At 37.5% G+C, this 22,895-nt stretch overlaps 2 protein-coding genes across 5 annotated transcripts in view; one reads left to right on the top strand and one right to left on the bottom strand.

Annotated features, from left to right (window-relative positions):
* Positions 1-2,419, top strand: part of ANKRD34B (ankyrin repeat domain 34B) — a 6,975-nt gene extending 4,556 nt beyond the window's left edge. For 2 of the 3 annotated variants that reach the window (XM_026866709.1, XM_026866711.1), the window contains one exon: positions 752-2,419. In XM_026866709.1, coding sequence (XP_026722510.1) covers positions 799-2,346 — 1,548 coding nt within the window. In that variant the 5' untranslated portion in view covers positions 752-798 and the 3' untranslated portion in view covers positions 2,347-2,419. The remainder of the gene's footprint in view (positions 1-751) is intronic. The other variant, XM_026866710.1, reaches the window with a different exon arrangement.
* A 7,928-nt stretch (positions 2,420-10,347) lies between these two features.
* On the bottom strand, positions 10,348-21,849 carry FAM151B (family with sequence similarity 151 member B). Of its 2 annotated transcripts, none has more exons than XM_026866712.1 (5): positions 21,671-21,849; positions 21,092-21,257; positions 17,514-17,791; positions 15,698-15,833; positions 10,348-13,534 (listed from the first exon to the last, which is right to left on the bottom strand). In XM_026866712.1, the coding sequence occupies exons 2-5, from the start codon at positions 21,244-21,246 to the stop codon at positions 13,384-13,386; spliced, it is 720 nt and encodes a 239-aa protein (XP_026722513.1). In that variant the 5' UTR covers positions 21,247-21,257; positions 21,671-21,849; the 3' UTR covers positions 10,348-13,383. The 2 variants fall into 2 exon arrangements, with proteins under 2 accessions (XP_026722513.1, XP_026722515.1); XM_026866714.1 differs by having other exon boundaries at positions 17,514-17,731; positions 21,671-21,841.
* Positions 21,850-22,895: the final 1,046 nt, after the last annotated feature.

The raw sequence follows: 22,895 nt of genomic DNA, 5'->3' as shown, positions 1-22,895 counted from the left end.
TTTTTTTTTTTTTTTTTAAAGATTTATGTTGACTATCATAAGTACAACAGTACAATGCAGGCAAGGACGGAAGGCGGAATAAGAAAGTGTACATGAGAGCTGCAGAAACCGCAGAAATGAAGATGCTCCAAGCAGCAGAATTGATGAACCATACAGAAGTGTACACCGCCTCCATATCTTATATAATTCAGACACCAACAGGTCTGAGAAGAGCAGTAACCTTCCTGAAGAGTGGGTGTTCAATATACATGCCTTTCCGAGGCTGTTTGGCAAAGACCGAGTATTAACAATGTGGGTGAGGTGCAGAGAGTAAAAGAAAACAAAGATAATTAGAATCACGCCGCAGAAAAAAAAAACCAAAAAAACTCTGCGGACATTCTCCCAACTTAGTTTTTGAAAGACAAGGTTAAAGAGTAACTGAAGAACCTGCCCTTGGGATGTTGTTTGTCTTAGTGGCTTATTCATACGATTCATCCAGCTCTTAGTCATGCCGGTATCTAACTGATCCTGTCATGCACTTTTAAAAAGTAGAACGGCTCAAATCTCCTTCACATTCCTCCTGGAAACTTCTCTCCTGTGATGCCTAAAAAAGCCCTTCACAGCATCAAGGATGCTGGTATCCTGTGACTGCTACTTATTATACTGAGCATGATGGATTGTTTTGCTGTCACTTCGCCCTCTCCTCCCCTATTTGTTTGCTGCATTCACCTGTTGTCTTTTATTATGTGCCAAGACAACATCTTTGAGACAGCAGGTGTTCTTTCCAGCCAGTAGAAAGGTGCAAGTGAGACAAGTGCAATGACCGAAATGGTGGAGTTGCCATCAGAGGGGACTTCCCTCATAAGAGCTGTCTATCAAAGCCGCCTCCGCCTCACCAGGCTGTTACTAGAGGGTGGTGCCTATGTCAACGAGAGCAATGACAGAGGTGAAACCCCTTTAATGATTGCTTGTAGGACCAAACATGTGGACGCCCAGAGTGTCAGCAAGGCAAGGATGGTTAAATACCTACTGGAAAACAAGGCTGATCCGAACATACAGGACAAATCTGGAAAGACAGCCCTGATGCATGCTTGTTTGGAAAAAGCAGGCCCTGAAGTGGTATCTCTGCTACTGAAAAGTGGAGCTGACCCAAGCCTGCAAGATCACTCTGATTGCTCTGCACTTGTGTATGCAATAAATGCTGAGGACAAAGAGACCCTGAAAGTTCTTCTTAATGCCTGCAGGGCTCGGGGAAAAGAAGTCATCATCATCACTATGGACAAGTCCTCATCTGGAAGGCAGAAAACAAAGCAGTACTTAAACATGCCTCCTGCAGACCTGGAGGAATGCCATTCCCCAACTGCTTGCACTTCACCATCAGAAATAGAACTGACTACATCTCCACTCCCACTTTCAAGTTCAAAAGAATCTAAAAAAGCACTCTTCAGCTTTAAAGAGCTGGATCATCCCCGAAGCGTGGACAACTCATCTCAGACAGTTCCACTGACAAGAAAATCCAGCTCAACAAAAGTAGGGTCCAGGCTGGCACATGTGCAGCGGCTACGGTCTGAGCCTTGGATAAAGAGCTCTCCCTCACTCTTTCACCAGAATAAAATTGCTTCTTTACAGGAACTTCAGGGTATTACTCCAGAAGTGTGTTTTGAAATCAATGGCCTTGCCTATTCAAAGAGATTCATCACTAGGCACCAAAGTATTGACATAAAAGACACTGCTCATTTATTTAAAACCTTTGATCAAACTGGACCAGGGAAATTATCACATGACGAGATAAAATCTCAAATTCCTTATGTTGAAGAGAAACGGAACTCTAGTGGGATTCCAGTGGGTAAAGATGCCAGTTTGGGACAAAACAGCTTTGTTTCAAACCTTAGTAGTATTATCCAGAAAAGAAATTTGGGAGCTCATCACTACAGCTCTGATTCTCAGTTAACTACTACTCCAAGTCCTGCTGCTGCAGAAGACAGTAAGTCAGTGATAGGAAAGAAAAAGATTCTTTCTCCATCTCATGCTTTGTTACCAAGTTCTAGAGAAGTACTAGAGAACATGCCTCCTGTTACTTTGAGCAGGAGAAACCAAGCTTTTCTAGAAAGACAGGGTTCAGGAGCCTTATTGTTGGATCATACTGCTCAGATAAGACCAGGTTTTCTTCCACCACTGAATGTGAATCCTCACCCCCCAATTCCAGATATTACTTTCATAAACAGGGTTTCTGGGATGGTTTCTTGTGGACAGAAACACTTAGTACCAGCAGCACCCGCTGTCCCTAAGGAGACCAAAAATACAAAAATGCTACAAAGGAGGCAGTCATTACAGATGGAGCAGATTAAGCAATTAGTGAATTTTTAACAGGGAATTAGAGCATTACAGAATATTTATGATGTGTACATATTCACTGTGCTACCTGATTGTAATGATACATACCCCAAAAGATAGCAGGTCTGTGATGTAAAGCTCTCTGCCTTGGAATGGGTTAAACAGTTTAGAGACTACATCTAAAGATACACTCAAGTACTGATGATGATTTCTGCAAACTGAGGAATATTTATTACACTGTTTTCAAAATGTTTTCAATTTAAGCACTGAAATCTTACTGGTGACAGGCTGAGCCCACAACAGATTTTAGGCACTGCAGTTCTCATTTTAGGTTGGAAATGTATCCCTCCCAAACACATACACTTTCTGTACCCAGAAAGGCAGTACATGTGGCACTGGGGATCTTGAAACATTTGACTGTGATGCTGGACATCAGACTCCCTGTTGCATTAGTGCAATATCCAAAAATCCAACACAACCAGCGTGTACAAGGGCTGGGCAGTGGCAAGTGTACATAGGCAGTGGCTTTAATGTGTGTAGACAGACAATACACAGCGTCAATAAAATTTGTGTTGCAGAGCTGCGTTGCATGCATAGCTACACCCAGGGAATTCCAGCTGAAGACTGGGAGCCTGTGTCAGATGCCTTGCTGGCTGCTCGAAGTCACTGTGATACAGAGAGCCCTAGAGAGCTCAACTTCAGCACATGATGATGCCTGGGAGCTAAGTCAGGAAGCCAGCACAGTGAGCAAGAAGCCTTGAATAATTTCATGTAAAATGGCCAAACCCTGCTCGTTCTGTCAGTTAGGCGTGTCAGTCAACCTGGGCTTCTCAAGCTATTGTATTGCTGAATCTGTTAGGAAGAGTTGGGGAAGGTGTTACTTTCTGTAGTTCCAGACCCCTCTCAGAGATCTTTGCATCAAGCAGGAGCTCTCCTTCCCCAGTCACAGGCCTGGGTTTCTTTTCACAAGACCGGATACAGATGGTGGGACACAGCAGATGTCTTGATGAGCAAGGACACTTCACACACACCTAGGAGCAAGGAGGAGCTCTGTCCTCCTGCTCAGACACACCTGAAAAAAATCCAGCTATGATACTCACCTGGGAGATGGAATTCCTCATTTTTCCCAATTTGAAGCAGAGGACTGAATTTCTTATGGATGAGAAACACTCCTTTGCATCCAAGCTCTTTCACATTTTCAAGTATCTCCATCTAAAATCCGTTTTTCCTTCCCATTTAGCGTTCTGCAATTCTAACATCTGCCCTGTCTTTGTGCATATTCCATAGATGCTTTATTTCTGGTATTGCATTTAGCATTTTACAACTCATCTTCTAAAGATTGAGTAATACTGAATGTGTTGTCATAACTTACAGAAATTAATTGTATTGAAATTGTGTCTGTATAATGTGAATTTATGCATACTGAAATTAGGTACTTTTTTTTTTTTTAAAACACAGTGGCTACTATCTGTCTTCTTGCAGCTTCAGTCAAAATGCACTCAACCTGACATTGCCTAACAAATTACTGTAATGCTACTTAGCATTGCCCTTAGTGTAAGACAATTTCAAGTGGATGATAAACATAGTCTCTGTAAAAATATAAAAATGTCCAAAAGTTTGTAATATGTCTGTTTTGAAGAAGGGAACATTTGGCATCTGGAAATTAAAATAGTATGGTTCATATCTCTACACAACAGTTATATATGTCAAATGCTGATCTGAAAACTGTGCATTTAAATCTTGAAATCAAATTTGCCATAAAATCTCTGCACTCTCTAATGACAGCAGATCATTAGAAGGCAGATAATCTTCCCATTGATTCTCTGGCCAAGCTCTCAGAAGTAGCTACAACAAGCAGAGATACAAACCTGCATCACAATTGTCAAAATTAGTGCTTCCCCACAAAGTCTGGGCCTCAGAAGCCGTGGCATCCTGTCACAGCTCCACTAATGTGGGACACGTAGCATTCTGGTAGCAGTGGGGAAGGCCCACAGGGACCTGCACTATGCTATTGCATACGACTTACTCAGATGTGACTGTCACACTTTAGTTCCTCACTCCTCAAAAGCAATCAGTCCCCATCACAAAAATACGGGTTTTTTTGTTTTAATTAGACTATTCATCCACTGAAAGACTCTTGATCATTTATGGATTGGCTCTAGTCTCTGCACACATGCAAAAATGAAGTGTTCACTATGTTAAAAAAACCCTACCACCAAAATGAGAAGATTCCAGAAGTGGAATTACATATGCTTAAGAGCTATTAAATACTGGTGGAAACATGGTGAAGGTGATGGAGCCACATATGTTCCATTCAGGTTCTACCTCTTACTTCAGAAGATGTTGCTGGATCATCAGCATCTGCATATATCAGATAGAAACAAGGATTACATGGAAATCTTTTTATGGCACAGAAATTACGTGGAACAATCTATGTCAGTATTATTAACTGGGTACAAATTGGTCCCTACAAACACCACATACAGACACTATACTCTTCAGATGTTTTTATAATAAATGAAAATGGCAATTTATAGTCTGTTCATCTCATAATGAAATATTTGCAGCTAAAAATACATCTTTAAAAAGGCAGAAATTCTTTTTTACAAAAAAATAACATCGTAAGTTCTAACTGGCGTTCTTTGCTGAAGGTATGAAGTCTGATTTCTGCTGTACGGATTTTAAAATTAATTTATAGGTGAGATTACTGGACCCTCAACCAAAACTGTAATTTTTTTTTACAAAATGGTCATAAAAATGGCAGGTATCTTGAGAAGTGAAGTTATTCTGTAGTGTTGCCAGTATTTCGTGCTTAATTTTTGATGCAGAAGTCTTATTTAAAAGGTTAATGTTTATTGTTGCATTGATGTTACAAGTGACCTTCAAAGAAAAAAAATGTTCAGTGTTGTTCTCTTAATGTTGTTATGATGCATAAATAAAAGTTATCTTTTCCCCCATGCAGGGAATACGGAAATAGACACGTCCTTTTATTCACCACTTAGGAGACGCTGAGTCACTACCAAAGGTACTCGCTCGTGTTTCTCAGGCCATCTCTATACAGGAAAATTGGAACAGTTAATTTAATCCAACATAGCTAGATTTGTACAAAGTATTGTGTGAGAGAGGCTCTTTGCATCTGTTGGTAGCTTACTGAACTTCCACTTCAGTGATGATACACTCCTGCCATCTTTGAAGTCTTAATCCTCATAATTTTCCAGCCATCCATAATGTCTTCTAAGCAAAGAATTAGCAGTTGCTAATGCTAAATCCCCACACCCCAACACAGTTAAGTTTACGAACAGCAAAATACCTTTCAGGTGTTCTTTATGCATCTTGATATAGTAAACATCACAAGCTGAAACTTCTTCCTTGCTAGTTTTCTCTTAAGATCTGTGGCCTCCCCATCCAGAAAAAAACATCTGGACTAGTTTTCACACAGTGAAAAATCAGTAAAGCGCATCCACCATAATTTACAGTGAAAAATCAGTAAAGCGCATCCACTATAATTTACAGAAAGGTTGATGGCATAAAATCCTTAAACATTTAAACTACATAAAATGGAAGTGACGTTTTTGTGAGCAAGCATTCCTGTCAACACAAGTTACAGCTTACAGTAAAACACACTACCTATAAGGTTATTGATTTTGAATCTAGGTGGTAACTTTAGAAAGGTGAAAATGAATTTTTATACTTTTGGTTTTCATTTTCTCTGCAAAATGCTGTAAAACCATACAATGAAAGTAACTTCTAGACAGTCGGTGGTGGCCTCATAAAAAACAGTGATCAGCTAAAAAACTTAATATTTTGGTTTAAGGAATTTAAGAAGAGCAAGTCACTACACAAGAGTGCTGTAAAAAAGCAGTTTTCAAGGTTGTGTTTAAGACATGGTGTTCAAAGTACAGTTTTCAAAATGTCCTTTCTTGCACTTTGTTTTTGCTTTAAGGAGAAAGGCATCTGGGAGTTGCCTTGTTTTGGTTTTTGTCTTTTACAATTACACAGCATTTCTAAAAGAATACTGACATTATTTGGTACAGCTACACAAGAAAAATAGTGAACTAAAACAGTCATTAAATTCCTTTTTTTCCTTATCAATCCTTAATAAGACCTTCATCTTTCTGCATCTGTTATGCAGTACAACTAATTAATTTTCCAACTAAAATAAGGTATTTATAAATAAATGGATTCTTACATTAGTAAACCATTATTCTGTTAGCTGGCTATTTTGTTCATGTAACGAGCTTGGCTTGTTACAGAAAGGCTAACATTCGTCACAAACAACCATCTTACTAAAAACATTCACACTGTATTCATAAAAGGGACATGTTTTTGGTTTTGTTTTTTTTTTAAAATTAAATTAATGTTGAAATCCAGAATTAGAGGGAGGAATGCCTGTTTTAAGATATTCCCCAGCCACACATTTTCACCTGAAAGTATTACTGGCATGGTAATACCTTCAAGGAGATCGTGTGATAAGGATACATCTTAAGAAAACTTAGTGGGTCTTTCAGAGTGAAAGGGATTTTTTTTTTCTGTTTTTTTTCCAGATTGAAAGGGAAACTCCAATTTTGATGACTATTTGCTCTAATAAAATACCAGCTATTAATCCTTTTTAAAAAAAGACAATAGGTCTTATACTCCTTTACACAAATTAAATCTCATTTTAAAGTATATACAAAATTCCTGTTCTTTGCCGAAGATATCTGTTAAAGCTCAACCAAGATGAAAGTAAGTTTGTAATAACAAAACTATAGGAAATACAGAAATACTTAGAACTCCTTCTGCACCTATACTAATCCTTTACAGCAGTATGCACTATGTAGCAGGTGAGACGTGTCATTAAATCATAAAAAAATCCAGGCTGAAAGGAACCTCTGGAGGTCTCATCCAACCTCCAACTCAATGCAGGACTTACCTCAGCCACACTGCTCATCCGGAATGAGATTCAGGAAGCCAAGGTATCAACACCTCAACACTCACGGAAGCACCAGAGAGCTCAGTTATCACGGTGAAGTCAAACCCACTGTTTTAAATTTAATCATAAAGATGGTGTCTCCTGTACTAGCACGATATTGTAGATCTAATGTTGATTCAGAGGTTTTGTCCCAAGCAAGAAAAATAAGTGATTTTATATTCAGCCATTTAAAAAACATGCGAAGATCTTAGTGAAGACTCTTTTTTAGCATTGTATACAGTCCAGTTTATTCGCAAATTTCTGAAATCCAGATGCAGATGTGTGCCGATGAACTGTAATTAATTTCTGTATTTTTTCCCTTAAGGCATTAGCTAGCAATTTTGAACACTTTCATGAGCTGCCACAGATGGCATGAGTTACAGCTTCTCTCTCAAAAGCTAGTCCATTTTCAAATATAAACTTGACCTGTACATACGTTTTTAAAAACACAACAATGACAAAACATGTTTTAATTCTGCTTGGACAGATTCCCATTGAGATTACAAATTTATATATGCAATTTTTTTTTCTGCTACAGCAATGACAGGAATCACAATTAGGCAGTGAAAACAACAGTTATAGTAACAGAAGGATCACTGAAAAATTCAAGGGAACCAAGCCAAAGTATATTAAAAAACAACACACAATTGCCCCCAAAATTTAGAAGTTCAAAACTCAGAAGATGATAAGAGTACAATACTTTGGATTTTACTAGAAGCACAATAAACAAACAATGCTTCTTTATTACGGGTTTTAATGAATAAGCTCTGCTGTGGCAGCCTCAGATGTTATTGCCAGCTGCTTATTGCATCCATTGGCCAGAAGTTACTGCTCCTCTCAAAGGGAACACAGACCTTAATGCCCCTGTGCAATTTGGAGTAACTGCAGTATGGAATATCTTCTTCAGCCGTGCTACTAAAAGGGTAATGATTCAATAATTACAGTAATTTGCAGCAAAGACAGAAGTAATTGTAGCTGGAAGAAGGTAGTAACATCTTACTCCGCTGCAGAGTCGTACACCAAATCTCATCCAGCAAAGCCCCAGAAGAGGCAAGGAACTAAAGACTAACACAACACCCTGGCTTGGAAGTTACCTAGCAGCCCTTACTTTTGCATGTAGGTTGGTACAAGATTTATAGATAAAACTCTTGGTAAAATAGTAAATCTAACAAGCTAATACACAGAATGCAAGCCTAGGCACCAGGAAATCATGTGGCATAGGCAAACAGATACTCCTGAATAAACACCTGTGAGCATCAAAACACAGCAGTTACAAAAAAAGTTACAAAAAGACTGATGTCCAACTGAAATGTTAAGAAATAGTTTTGTGGTAAAAATGGTTTCTAATTAACATAAAGCTCATGGAAAAAATGTTTCTTTAAAAAATTGTCTAAACACTTCCTAATCTTTCCTTATATTAGTAGTTTTATCCTTATTAAAACAAATACTCTCTGAAAATTGAAATTTTAAATCAATTAAAATAAATTTTAGAACATTGAAACCTACAGTAAAACTCCCCTGACTCTGGGATATAATGCAGGATGCAATTAATAATACTCTAATGGGCTCTCCCTAACCCTTAAAAAAAACCCCATCCTGAACATTTTTAACAATCCAACACTGCAGTTTATTTTTTTCTTGAAGAAAAGGATAGGGCTATTTCATCACCAAGTTATTAAATGAATTTAAAAGACTTCTTGTAAGTCCCTAGCTCTCACTTTTTAATCACCAATAATGAGTTCCTGATGGTGGGCTGCCGGAGGTTTATGTAAACCTGATTCTGCACAAGGGGACTTGGCAGGTTCAAATACAGTTTCCTTGAGCTGCTGCACAAAACAGTATTGCACCAGGTGCTGGAATCACATTCTTCAGTATCCAAACAAAGCACAATAAAAATCACAAGTGAAAGCTTTACAGTGCTTGGACTCAAACATTAAATAGAGTTTAATGGACAGTGCAGAAATAAGTCTGTAGTAACAATAGCAAAAAGCCTGATCACAGCCAGCTGGCTGATAAATAAAACGTAAAAGGCTTTAATTTGAAAGTTTTAACTGAAGAAAGAGACTGGTTTTTTTTCAGTCAGAGTATGCCAAACCTGAGTAATTCTTCAAATGAATGCTGAAGATGAGTATGTGGACAACTGCTTTTGAAAAAATGTGTCTTTGAAGGCATTTTCCTCGATTCCACAACACATTTAAACAATACAAACCTCAGAAAATCAGCTTCTGTTTTGCTTTAATCAGTATACTGACATGTTACTGCAGGATATTATTGAGTAGTTGTGCAGGACTAATGATGTCAATTCTCTTCTATAACATGTTATTTTATCTGTTTAGTAAGTTCTATCACATTCGCTGACAGGTACAAAGCTTGAGCTAAACTTGCGGGAAATTAGATATGTTTTATTAATCAATTAACTCACCTGGACATCCTGAACAATACCTAGTTCCATTAAAGTCAACTAGATTTTTCATGTAACAAGGACAAGTCTAAAAACCTGGCTGAAAGGTATCAGCAGACATGAAGCAACTGATAAGAGAAAATGATTCCACAAAGAGGTGGCAGAATTTATAGCTCCTAAAAAAAGTTTTAAGTACAAGAAATAGATCCCTGACAGAAGGTAAAAATAAAAAAAGACAGCAACAGTTAAAGTAAAATAGAGCTGCCACAGAACCCTGTTTCCAACAGAATAAATAAGTGGCTTTCATCTTACCTTTATTATCTTATTGCCAGCCCCACAGTTAACACATCTCATTTTAGAAGGAGAGCATTTGTATGAAGACTGGCATGAAAACAGACAAATAAATTCAAACAAATTTATTTATGTGCAAGTCAGACCAGACCAACCTAAACAACATAAACAACTTCATAGGAAACTAACAAGAGATGGGTAAAAAATACATACAGAAATTCAGATATATAGGATAGCCCATACAGAATAACTAAATTCACCATATACTCAAACCCTTCTGTCACTGCAAGAATGCTTCATCAAATTAATTTCTATCATTCTGTTTAATCTAGTTTTACATGTCTTGTTACCTTAATTATTTTTTCTGGTAATCCTGATCATGTCTTCTTCCATCTGAATATTCCTGTTTAGTTGTATCCATATGTATTACTTAGTGATATTTCTTCCACAATGCCTGCACCCTTGAAAATAATTCTGGCAATTGCTGATGTTTTTTACTGTGTAGTTCAACCAGTTTTAACAAATCCTAATTCTTCAGGTGGGAACTGCTAAGTGGGAAAAAGGTTTCTCGATAACACAAAAGTTTGCCAGTGTGGACACAAAAGGTGTAACCAACTGAAAGACAAAATCCCTTAAGTCAATAAATGTAACTGCCTGCAACAGGGAGGTGAAACAAGATCTAGGAGTCCATTCCAGTCCTACACGTTTATATAAATTGTGGAACAAAAAGACAACGATATACACGTGTCTTTATTAGAAATAAACGTATGGCTAGAAAGTATTGCTGCTTCTGAAGGACCAGCAGTATTTTGAAAAGAAATCTAGACTAAGCCTAGAACTAGTCAAGTGTTCAAGAAGAATAATACAAAAAACTCAGCAGTTTTTAATGGCACCTTTCATTCAATAAATGAATGTGGCTACAGCAATGTGTCCTCAAGCTGTTTTCTTTATGTCCCACAAAAGCAAATTCTGTTTTTCAGACACCTGCCTGACTCATTCTGGCTAATGCAGCTACATTGCATTTGATTCGAAAAGCTGGCTGATGTCTCCTAAGTGCTTCTTGTTCAATGGAATATCCCAGAAAATCTCTGAACTGTATTACTTCCTATTAGTTTATTGTGTGTACTATAGAGTCAAAGCAAGTCTGTAACTTTGGTTTAACTGGACCTTTGGTTATTCATAGATCCTGTTCTCCCTGATGGGGAATTATGTGAAAGGGTCATTATCCATTAAAAAGATGCATGATCAGATCTGCTAGCACACCTGTTCACACAATAGCTCCTGAACCTGTTTTAGTGAAAATGATCTGGGTTAGAAAAAGGTCCTTTAAGTATTTAAATTTTTTTCCATAGTTATGACCAGTTAGGGAACGCTTGATCTCTCTTCCTCCCATGGTTAGCAAAGTGTGCATGCAAAGCTCTAAGAGATGCTATAAAGAACGGAGAGGTTAAATCTGTTCAAATCACATCAAGTTGTCACAGTGAACTAAAAATAATTAATTTGTCCCAATTAATTAAAAATAATCACACTGCAAAACGTGACCTTTTGGTGGTTACTGCCATTCATGCTGACTGATTGTGTAAATTAAAGTAACTATTCCAAGTACAACTAGATAGTTTTCTCCCTTATTTTGGAAAATATTTCCTCATTTATCCAAGTATATTGTATCTTAGTAGTTGACAAAAATGATGAAAGCTCTACTCCTCAAGAAAATAAAACAATTATTAGCTAAACCTGGTGAACAAGCATAGGTAACAACCAGGAATCCTGAATTGTAATGACTGCATGAAATCACTGTATTTCAAGACTCGGGATTAATAAATACAACTAACTTTTTTATCACAGTTGTACTAATGCTACGTAAGAACCAAAAATTGCTGTAATTAATTCTTCATTATTAATAGCCTGTCCAGTGTTGTGTCAAACATCAAAGTTAACACAATACCTTTGAAAAGCATGTGAGAGGAATGGGAAAAGGAGGACAAGAAGATAACAGGGTAATAAAGACTCTTCACAGGATCAGCTTTCATTTAGGAACCAAAATCTCCTCTTGATGTTTTGAAAAAAGCCTTTGTAATGTTAGGCAGAAGGCAACACCACACACCTTGTTATCTCAATCTGCAGAGATTTCAGTATCTGTATTAATTTTAAGAGATGCAGAAGCAAAAGAGGCAAAACTGCTTAAAATTAAATAGGTTGGACTCTTCCTGCAGGTGATAAGCATGGTTGCAATGATTTTAGTTTTGCTCAAAGAGAAGTTCAAGTTTTGAAAATCTGTGAATTTTTATTCTGAGTGTTAAAAAGATGCTCAAACCAGGAGAATGTAGGAAAAAACTGTGCTATCATGCAAATGTACAATTTTTGCTGTAAACACTAATCACTGTACAGTTACTTCATTCCTAGTTTCAGAAGGTTTGCTTTGTACATACTGGTTTCAGAAAGGCTGCAGAACATTTTACATTTTACATTCCTCCTGCTATATTTAGTTTCAAACTCCTGAAAGAACCACCAGTACTTCTTTCTTACAAAACACTTTATCTCTTTTGATGCTCTCTGATGCATACCTCACTGTAATCCATCTTTGTGCTCTAATGTACAGAACTGGACTGTTCTTCGTTTTGGGGGTTCTGTTTGCCCCAGCAACTCCTGCAGCACAGCTACAACTCCAGCTCAGACTTCTCACAATCCAAGGACTATGCTGCTGATGGCTCAAGAAAGCACGGAAGCAAGCCATGGTGTGGCATGTACTATTACTGCACTGCAGAGAAACTGATTTGTTTTAATTCAGTACAAATAACCATTCTTTCTCCCCGGAATGTCTAGCATCATGGATCCCACTCTCCACATCCAGCAAACAGTATCTTCTGTTGACTAGGAGTGAAAGCATTATCAGTTGCAATGGCATTAAAAATGTCATGTATCAAGATAAGCTACAAAATAACCCCTTTGGGAACTGCAAGTTCTGTACTTAATACAGTCTTGACTCTCATCCTCCCCTATAAAAGGCAAAACCAGGCTTTGGTAGACATTGACTGTCCCACAGACTTTGTCTTACACAAAAGCAGTAAGGAGCAAACTACTGTGGTCCACAACTATCAGCTGGGGTCATTCTCCTCTTTACATACTTGCAGGAAAGAAGTACTAGTATATTTAGGTAACTAGTATATTTGAGTAGCCTTTACTACATGCCACTGGGTGAATGAATGTACATATGGTGAGTAAGTAACAACTCTGACCTATTAAAGTTGGTATTAAATGTCTATTTGAGAAGCCTTTGAGTAAAGTGTTACGCAAAAACTCCTCCAATAACCACAGCTGTGTTCTATACAATTCTTTTGGGAAGGAAAATACACTTCCTTGAACAAGAAATCTTCATGTTTAAAGATACTAAGTATTACAAGGTTAGAGATTGCCTGCTTTGTATCTACTATTCTACTCCTATGGCTTTTCTGAATTCAGAATTTTGTGGCTCGAAGATGTCGTAATACACCCTACTTTTATCGAAGTTTTCTCGGATGTAAAGCAAATCTTCTACAGAATACACATCTTCCTTTCCTGTCCAAACAGTGAGGCTGTATCTATATCCACAAAAAGGAGGAAAAAAAAAAAAAAAAGAGAGAGAAAAAAAAGAGTATGTTATTATCTTAAGAAAGCATGTAAGTCAGAAAGACACTGCACTAATAAGCTCCTAAAAATATCTAGGACTGTGGTATCTTAATTTTAGGAATGTAGTTAAATATAAAAAACTTAATCTCCTTTACATTTTGAAATTAAGCAACCACAATTTATGCACTTTCAGAATTAACAGTTCTATATGTCCCTGCCCTCCTCATGCCTTTACACCCATGTAAGAAGTCACCACTCTCTACCCTGCATTTGTGCTACAACCGACAGCACTGAGAGTCTCTCCAATCTTCTTGTTGCCACAGTGACTTCAAGTAACGAGGAAAAGCACTTGCTGGATCAGAACGCTACCCCCAGATACAGACATGATCAAACACATCCCAGGCTGCACTCAGGGCACACATAATGCTTGGTACAGACAGACTAGCTGAAGAATATGACTGATAGTCTTTAAATAAACCTCTAGTTGACACACACAAACGAAAATCTGCAGAGGTCTATTCCCTTGATGCTTTTTTATCCTCATTACAGAGGTAAGTCACACAATTTGGCTCCAGTCAAACTTCAAGTTTTTGCTCCTAGAGCTAAACTTGCTAGCACTTCCCAAGGAGGACTGCAAAATTTTTAACATGGACAATCCTACACCACCTAGAACAATTTATCTGTAGCCTGGCCCTTCTATGAACTGTTCTGCCAAAGCTAGCAAGGAATAAAAGAAAAAAATCTTAGGTAGACATCCAGCAAAGACATTTACCAAGCTGAGCATTTAAAGTCTGACAAAGTAATAAACAGTTACAAGCAGAGTATTACAACAGAAAATAATGAGGCAATCTCAGTTATAGGTAATTTTCATATTCTCCGTTTTGTCACATACGTGATGTGCAGCAATGCCATCTGATTAACTGAATGTATCTTCTGTACTTTATCACATTTTTCTCATTAATTGCACAGACTTCATTATAACTCTTAAAAAACCCTGAAGAACTGTGAAGTATTTAAAGTTAAAAGCATTACCCTCCACAATCTCCACATGACAAATACCTAGTTTTTACCTTCTGTTTATTGAAACTATCTAGAATACAGGTAAATCGAATTTAGTTGTATGTCAGCAAAATTGGCTCAGTAATTTCTGTCTTCTAAACAAGCCACTAAGGAAAACCAGGATTTTTATGCTAAGGTAAAGGAGAAAATGCCAGTATTTAAGTGGGAATAACGCTTGCATCCAATAAGGACTTTTTTGAGAATGGCACAATTCACAGTATCTTAACATAAGAATGTTTTGAAATTACGTTCCCAGTTTCAAATATTTAATTCTAATTTCTCTCTCAATTCATCACTATAAATGAGAAAAAAAAACCCTTTTTTTTCCCACCCTGTTGTATCTAATTACTTAGAAATTTTCCACACAAGTCACTGTCTTAATTTTTCTGTCTTGGGTTTTGACCTTGGTTGGTGCTTAAGGAACAACTTTATTGAAGTGTAAGTAGGCAGAGTAGGTGAAAAAGATGAGTAAAAGACAGTATGTACAAAGTAAGTTTCAGTCTCACTCTATTATATGTAAATAATTTTTTTCTATGAGATTGTTATGGGTTTCTAAGAACTATACTTAGAAGGAAATATTAAGTCAGTGTTTGGAAACCACTGGATGTATTTCAAGTACTTAAGCAAAATCAGCTTTGTAGAACATACATTAGCTTTCAATCTAAAAATCACCTTTAATGTTTTTATGTCACATTATTACAAAAAATATAAATACTGAATCCAATAAAAAAGTATCTATAAAATGTAAATACTTAATTAATTCCAAATTGCAACAACCAACTACTTGGTTTATTTAACTACATTCTTCTTCTGAAATGTTTATAATGCAACTGAATTAAAAACCTACACAAGATTCACTACATATATTAAGTAATTTTAAAAGAGACTTTTGGAATTTTATTATTTTAAAGAAATGAATAGTGAACACTTCTGTATGACAACACAATTAGAAGAAAAAATATTTTCAATGTAAGGAATAAGTATGTATACATAACTCTGCTATACTTAATATAAAATATAAACAGGTATGTGTCTTTGTAATAAAGACAGCTAAAAATACAGGCCCTCAAACTTACCTATCCGACTGCTGCATTAACCAGCAGAGCTCAGATATTGACTGTCGAACTAATGCTGCTCTTACAGGGAAAGTTACACGCTGGGGAAGTGCACTGCATATCTGAGCCATTTCTTTCACCATCATCCAATCATATCCTACAATAAAGACCATTTGATTAAAAAGAATTATTCACAAATACAACCTCTATAAAGACACAATAAATTCTAGAATGGCCACGTTGCAAGGTAATACAAGAGCAAACATGTGAAAATAACTCTAAAATGAAATCATTATAAACAAAAAACATCATTGTCCCAGAAAAGCAATACCTATACATAGAAAAATAAACTTACGTTGAAAATATTTATTTCTATTAATTGCAGTATTATTTTACATAAAGCTATAGAATGTGGTATTTTCTAATGTCCGGGAAATTGTATCTTTGCTCTCTCTCTAAAAACTAGTATTGCCATTGACTTCAACATGGACTAGTTTTAACTTGACAGTGACCCTTAAAAACCAGAAACATTTTGAAAAATTTAGAAAAAACCTGAATGAATGCAGGAGAAGACTTCAAATTATAAAGAAATGAAGTATGTAAAATGTTTTGTAATTAAAAAATAAATTCAAGCAATCTAAAATGCTTCACGTGCCTGCTGTTGAGATTTTTACAAGCACTGAAGCTAGTTCAAATGGTATTTAATGTTTTATTATTTCTACAGGCTATGAAAATCTTAACTTCAGTAACAGTTAATTTTTTTCTCAAGTACTCATATGCAATGTGGTGACTGAAAAGATTTAAAAGCACCAAATCCTAAAAAAAACAGATTTTATTGGGCAAACAGCAAATTGTAGTTGAAATCAGTCAAATAAGCTGCTTTTCTCATGTCTTACACACGTTTAATTATCATCACCATAAACTGAAATTTAGAATGGAAATAAAAGTTACATTTATTAAAAAAGATTACTCAGTACAGTACATCCAGTACATTCTTTCCAGCAACTTCTTACTGCACTGAAAATACTTTGGACAAAGTCCTATATAGTTTAATAAAATTACTGTGTAACATACAGCAAAATCCTCATAACACAGTATTAAATCTTGCTGATGAACAATGAGCTATTTGGAAAGGTGTGTAATTTTGCCCTTGTAGTCACTGAGAGTATTGGTAGGGACTACACTACTGCACACAAATGTATGTGCATGGGAGTAAAACACCCTAAGAAAGCAACTATGAGAATTATGGGAGGAAGCCTGTGAAAAGCACCCTAGGATAAAGGTTACATGTTCAGCATCTAAATTCAAGTTAGGGATTAACCATAAGAAACTTCAATTAGACTCTTAAACCTGAGATTTAAAAAAGCTACTAACATCAATAAATTGGAAAATTTACTGCAAAAATTCAATTATTCAACAGAAATATGTTAAAAACAATGTTGGCCTACAATTTGATTTTAGTTACCTACTGCAAAAGCACAATGATAGGGTTTTTAATTTCCAGCTAATCTATTTTTCTACAAGGAAACATGCCAGAATTCCATTTACCCAACCAATCCTCCTAGGATTCAGGGAGCAGACTATCGGGAACAGGGTGTAAGCAATCTGTCCCCAGAAATTCCTCAATATGTGTAAATAAAGAACAAAATATTGTTTAACAACAAAAATACCAGGTTTTTTATACAGTTCTGCTGCAGCCCAAACACTGAACTAATTGTTATAAAACACTGGAATCTACACCAATAAACGAAATAATTCTTCTTACATTCACTATTACTTTCAAACCGACCAGGTAAAACAGACTATGCAGTGTAAGCGTTAAATTTTCCATCTTTACCTTCATTGTGTTTGTCAGGGTGCCAGCCAGTTGTCCATCCCAGTGATAAGGTTACGTTTGGGAAAGATGAAATGACAGCGTCGAGGAACCCTTTTGCATCCACTACAGAATTCCTTCCATTAGGTCCCTGTAGGATGTCCGCATTGATCCACACAGGTCGCCTCAATTGCTGCTTCACATGCTCAAGAAGCTGCAGGGAAGGCCGTACGGCTTCTAGGCTGTACACGTGGGGGAGACGAGACACCTCTGACTGAAGATGGGAAATGTGTAGTACATATCTATATGGGTACGTTAATGAAACTCTCTGTGAGCCAGTGAGCAAATGCTGAGGGCATTTTCTGCCATAAGATGACTATTACTGCTGCTGTAAAGCAGCGTAAGCCTCCGGCCTCCCTACTGCCCAATATGATCTTCTTCATGGCTCCTATCTCATGGCTCTTCCAACTCCTCACCTGTTAAGACTTGGATGTTTGTGAACTCTTAGATGTTAGAGCCACTGCAGGCTCTAACACCTCCGCAGTGGTTGTTCCCACAGCTCGAAAGCGTGGCATAGTAGTGGTAGCATGAATTCTGCCCATCAGATGTTCATCCTATCGCTAGTTATTAAGTATGAGATGTAGTCAGTTGAGCAACCAGTGTAGCAACACTTCTAAGCATTTAACAAAATATTTTAAGTCACATATTCTCACTGTTCTCTCAAATCAACAGAAAAAGCGTTAACTAGACAGCAAACAATAACCTTTCTCTATCCTACCAAAACTTTCAAATTAGCAGTATTGTGGAAGGAAACATGGAAAAATGGGGAAAAGGAATAAATGCCAAGGAAATAGGTAATTTTTCTCTCACAGCAAATTAATTAACATTCTATGTAACATTCAGGAATTTAAAATCATTGTGGTCAGATTTCTTGTTTCCTTACTCATAGTAAGAACCTGTATTTTCTCCTGTGAGTAGTAAATAAGCTCTGAATAAGCCACCTTCTAGGTTTTCCTCAAAATCTTGCCATGACCTGATACAGAATCGAGCTAAGAGAAAATTCTTCATGTTGTGTGGGAAAGAAGCAACATGCCACAATGTTGTTCTGCAGGGTTAGCTTTCCAGTTCAACATCCTAAACTGGTCCCTCTGGGTGCCATAGGAGCACCAGGAAAAGGAAGGTTGCTCCAGCGTACTTGGATATAAGCCACAGGCTACATGCTCGGGGTGCCTGTTTGAATAACAGAGATGATGGCTATCTGCTACCATGTCTTCCCACTTGCAAGGCCACTGTATCTCCAGCCTCTTACACTAGGGCTGATGCTTGCCTTAGCAGCAGTGAGTTCAGGGACATAAAGTGGTAAACAACTATTCTCATTGTTTTGCAAGGATGGTTCTGTACCAACTTATTCCTTAACCTGGGTCATGACGAGGTCAGATGAATCATGTCAAGACCTGCAGCCAAAAATGGGAATTGCAGCCAGCTGTTACAGGAGGCTAGCTCTAAGCTAAAAATTGTCCCCTCAACTGCCTGTGTTGTTTCCTGTGAAAAGACATTTGGTACATTTTAACTTTTGCACTGCTGAGAGAGTGGCAGGAATTCCACTCAATGCTTTCAGTCGTTATTAGCTAAAGTCTTAGAGAAAAGCTAGTAATGGCTTGTGTTAACATTATTGGCTCAAGTATTTCTCCCATTGTCTGAGGCTGGAGCAAGCCACATTTTCCATATACAGAGGATGTCAAAGCCAGTGGAATGACTTCCTTCTTACTACACAGTACAAGATAATGTAAAAAGGAGAAAGCCCAAAGCAGAATCTCTTCAAATAAATAAAAAAAAAACCCAGACAGCACTGTTTTTATTGCACAGCATTTGGAAAATTCAGATGTATTGCTGGCTCCCTTTTGGAATGACTGGCATTTTTGAAGTGGGACTCTCAAGTCCTTTTGCAGAATATATTCATTCCTGTAGATAAAGCCAGCAGGAAATGTGCTTATGTGGTCAAACTGACAGAAATATACAAAATATTTATTTTAAATGCTGTTGAAATAATCTTCAAAACTTCAGCAATGGTATCCAAAGAAACATTATCCAAAAGAACATCAAATTCTGTTATCACTCATTTGACTGTATCTGCACTGTGTGCCTGTATTTTTTAAATGCTTTTATACAATTAGACTTTTATAATACAACATAATTTTAAAAGCTTTTCTAAATCACTGCAATTGGCTGAAAATTCCCTGTGGAAAAATAAGAGGTAGATGTTTTAAAATTAATTTAACCAGTAATTAAAATGAAAAAACAAAAAACAAAACCCAACAAATAAACCCAAACAAACACCTACTTCTCTTGTCCTTTCCCTTCTCTGTCCAGGCAGACATTTACAGATTCTGTAACAATAAAAGCATTTCGCCTGCTCACATCTTTTGTATTTTCATGAACTTTCACATGAAAACTGTGATCACATTACACAGAACAACAGGTACGAACCACATTTTAGAACTATCTAGTTGGTTTTTTTTTTTTCATTTCTATAGCATACTTAGACATTAATGAAGCTCTTTTTGAAGTGTGGGTGGATTTTCCATCTGCTGCAAAAATAAGACATTGTACATGCAAATTCAGACAAAGCTGAAGTTGGGAGTTGCAGAGGTATGTCTGAAAAATCACAGCTCATTTTTGAACCCCATTTCAAACTTCTCAAGGCAATCTCATGCGGTTTTCAGGTACATTTTTCATTAAAGACAATGAAAGAGCTAATGGCTAAAATTCTAAATGAACCTCTGAAATTTAGTAAGTTAGACCAAATTGAATTTACTTCACTATACATGCACCTCACCACATAAAAAGCAGGACAACTTTCTTGTATTACAAATCATTAAGAGACCTACCACCACCTCATATGTTGTATGAAATTAGATATTCAAAGGAGTATATCTAATTCTTGACTTGAGACATCCCCCATAGATTGCTAGTACTGGAGTTGATCAGGAAACAGGATTCCTCTTCTTTGGGGGGAAAAATGAAAAGCTCTGGGAAAACAGAGGTATCATGCTGGTATGGGATGATGTTTCTAAATTATTATGAACTTCAGCAGACCTGGGAGTTGGCTTTTCAGCAGATCCTTGAAAAATCCTGACAGTTTCATTCCCCTTCCATGGTAGAGAATGACACCAAGAAAGCTAGGTGACAGCAGGAGAGACCTGTGTGCTGCCAGGCAGAGAAACCGAAGGGCTCAGCCCCTTTTGCAGCCTCGGAGCCACTGTCCGATTTCCTCAATGGAAGGTTTTCTTTCCCAATTCCTTTGCACAAGCAGAAAACTGATAGGAGCTTTCCAGGCAGACACTATTGCTTCAACAGCAACTCAGTAACTAATTCACTGAATATGAAGTAATTATTTTCAGTTCAAAACACTTTTAAAGCTTTTATTCTTGTAATGCATTTAGTAATAATGCTTATATTTCCTCATTTTCTGTTCAGGAAGGAATACACTAAATTGCACAGTAAGAAAAAGTTTGATCTAATGTCACCAAAAGATAGCTAGCACCACCTGCATAATTGTTAATTAGTAAGAACGCAAACAATATAAATTTGTCGTGAGATACCTCTTAAAATCCAGCTTGATGCCTTTATTTGTGCTGACAATCTCTTTTAGCCATTCCTGCAATGTGTTGTCACTGTCTGTTTCAGGTGGATGAGCCATGATAGGCTCTCCATTTCCTCCCTTGCCACCACGAAGAAGAACATCTGCTTCTATCATGTGAACGTCACCTGTTGATTTAAAAAACAAATACTGGAACAGAAGCCAATCCAATTGTTACAGTGTCTGCTTCAGAGTAACAATGACAGGCAAGTCCTTCTACTTTCCACTGGACTGTCCACACTTACACCATAAAGATCAACCAGTTTGACCAAAAGAGATGCATCGCTTTGGGTACTTTAGTCATTGAAGTATTTAGAAATCTGAAAATTGGCCTTTGTTTGGTACAATTGGCCCATTTTTTTTCAGACGAACAGCAAAATAAATATCCAACATGTGAATCCACCCTTGAGAAATTTCAAGTATTTTCCTCTTAAAACAGGATTCCAGACAGAGCCTTTTAGAAAAAAGGTCAACAGACGATTTTAACACTGCCAGAGACTGAGTACTCCCCTTGTCTCATTCTCAAAACTGACCAACCTACCTCAGCCAAAACTTTAAATAAAAGTCATCCAGCCAGAAACATCTGCCAGAAAAATGGTAGCTGAATCGCAAGACAAGAGAGTGGAAATCTTAGGAGTGTTGCAAGCACTTGAAAACAGCTTTCTATAATGCGAAGCATCTGAGAGTCTGGGCAGTGATACCAGCTTTAAAGGGAATTCAATATTTACAATATTGAATTCAATATTTAAACTGAAATAATAAAAAATACAGTAATAATTACAGTCAATAGAAAGCAAATTATATACAAAATTACATAAATAAATTAACATATTTTCCTAGTATTCATATAAATGAAATTAAAATTCACTGTAATAAACTGCTCACAAATAACCTGAAACACTTTAATCATTTTGAACAAAATAGGAGAGGACAGAATAAAACTGTCCTGTAGAATCCAAGAAATAACACCCAGTGTGTTACAATATTATGCAACTTCAAACCATCCTAGGAAGACCTAGAAGATCCATTCACATAGGGTCAAAACTACCCAGGAATCCTGAACTGTTTCAGGAAGAGGAGACAAGATTTGCAGTACAGCCCCGACAAAGCCTCCCGAGCATCCATCCCGGCAGCACTGCAGCTGCTGCTCAGCAGGCACCCGGGACAAAGGCAGCTTGAAAATTTCCTCATGAGGTTTTGCTCCACCGACTGCTGCTTTTTAACAGCACTGTTACTCCATGGATGGAGGGATGGATGGACTTCTAATCAGGTCATTTCCATTCTGTTTTCTTGAGCAGCTGCACAAACAGGAGTGTCAGCACAGGGGAAAGGGTGACTCACCATCAGAATGAAGAGGAATGAACAGGGACAACAGGGACAACTGCTGCACAGCCTGGGGGATCCGTGAGCTGTGGTCTGACCTCAGTACGACCACACCAGAGAAACCAGTTTTACCTGCAGCAGATTTTGCGTTCCCCTGTGCAAACACACAAACGAACAACACTCCAGAGATGCTTGAGTGTGTGAAACCAGGAGACTCCTTCACCTTGGCACCGGTGTGCTGAGGGCGGGGGGGGGTGGGAAAGAAGGGCTTTATGAATCTGAAGGTCTGACCTGAGACGGGTCCTGCACGCCTGGCAGCGGGCTGTCTTTCCGCAACCAAGCGAGTTTATCTAATATTGGGGCACCGCCTCCAAGGCCGGCGCCTTGCGATGCCGGACCAGTGGTTCGCGGGGACAGACAGACAGACCTGTCTCTTATACACA

This window comes from Athene cunicularia, assembly GCF_003259725.1.
Source record: "Athene cunicularia isolate RWA chromosome Z unlocalized genomic scaffold, athCun1 chrZ_part3, whole genome shotgun sequence".
Lineage (NCBI taxonomy): Eukaryota > Metazoa > Chordata > Aves > Strigiformes > Strigidae > Athene > Athene cunicularia.
Note: the sequence above shows the minus strand (reverse complement) of the source record. Positions and strands in the feature narration are given on the sequence as shown.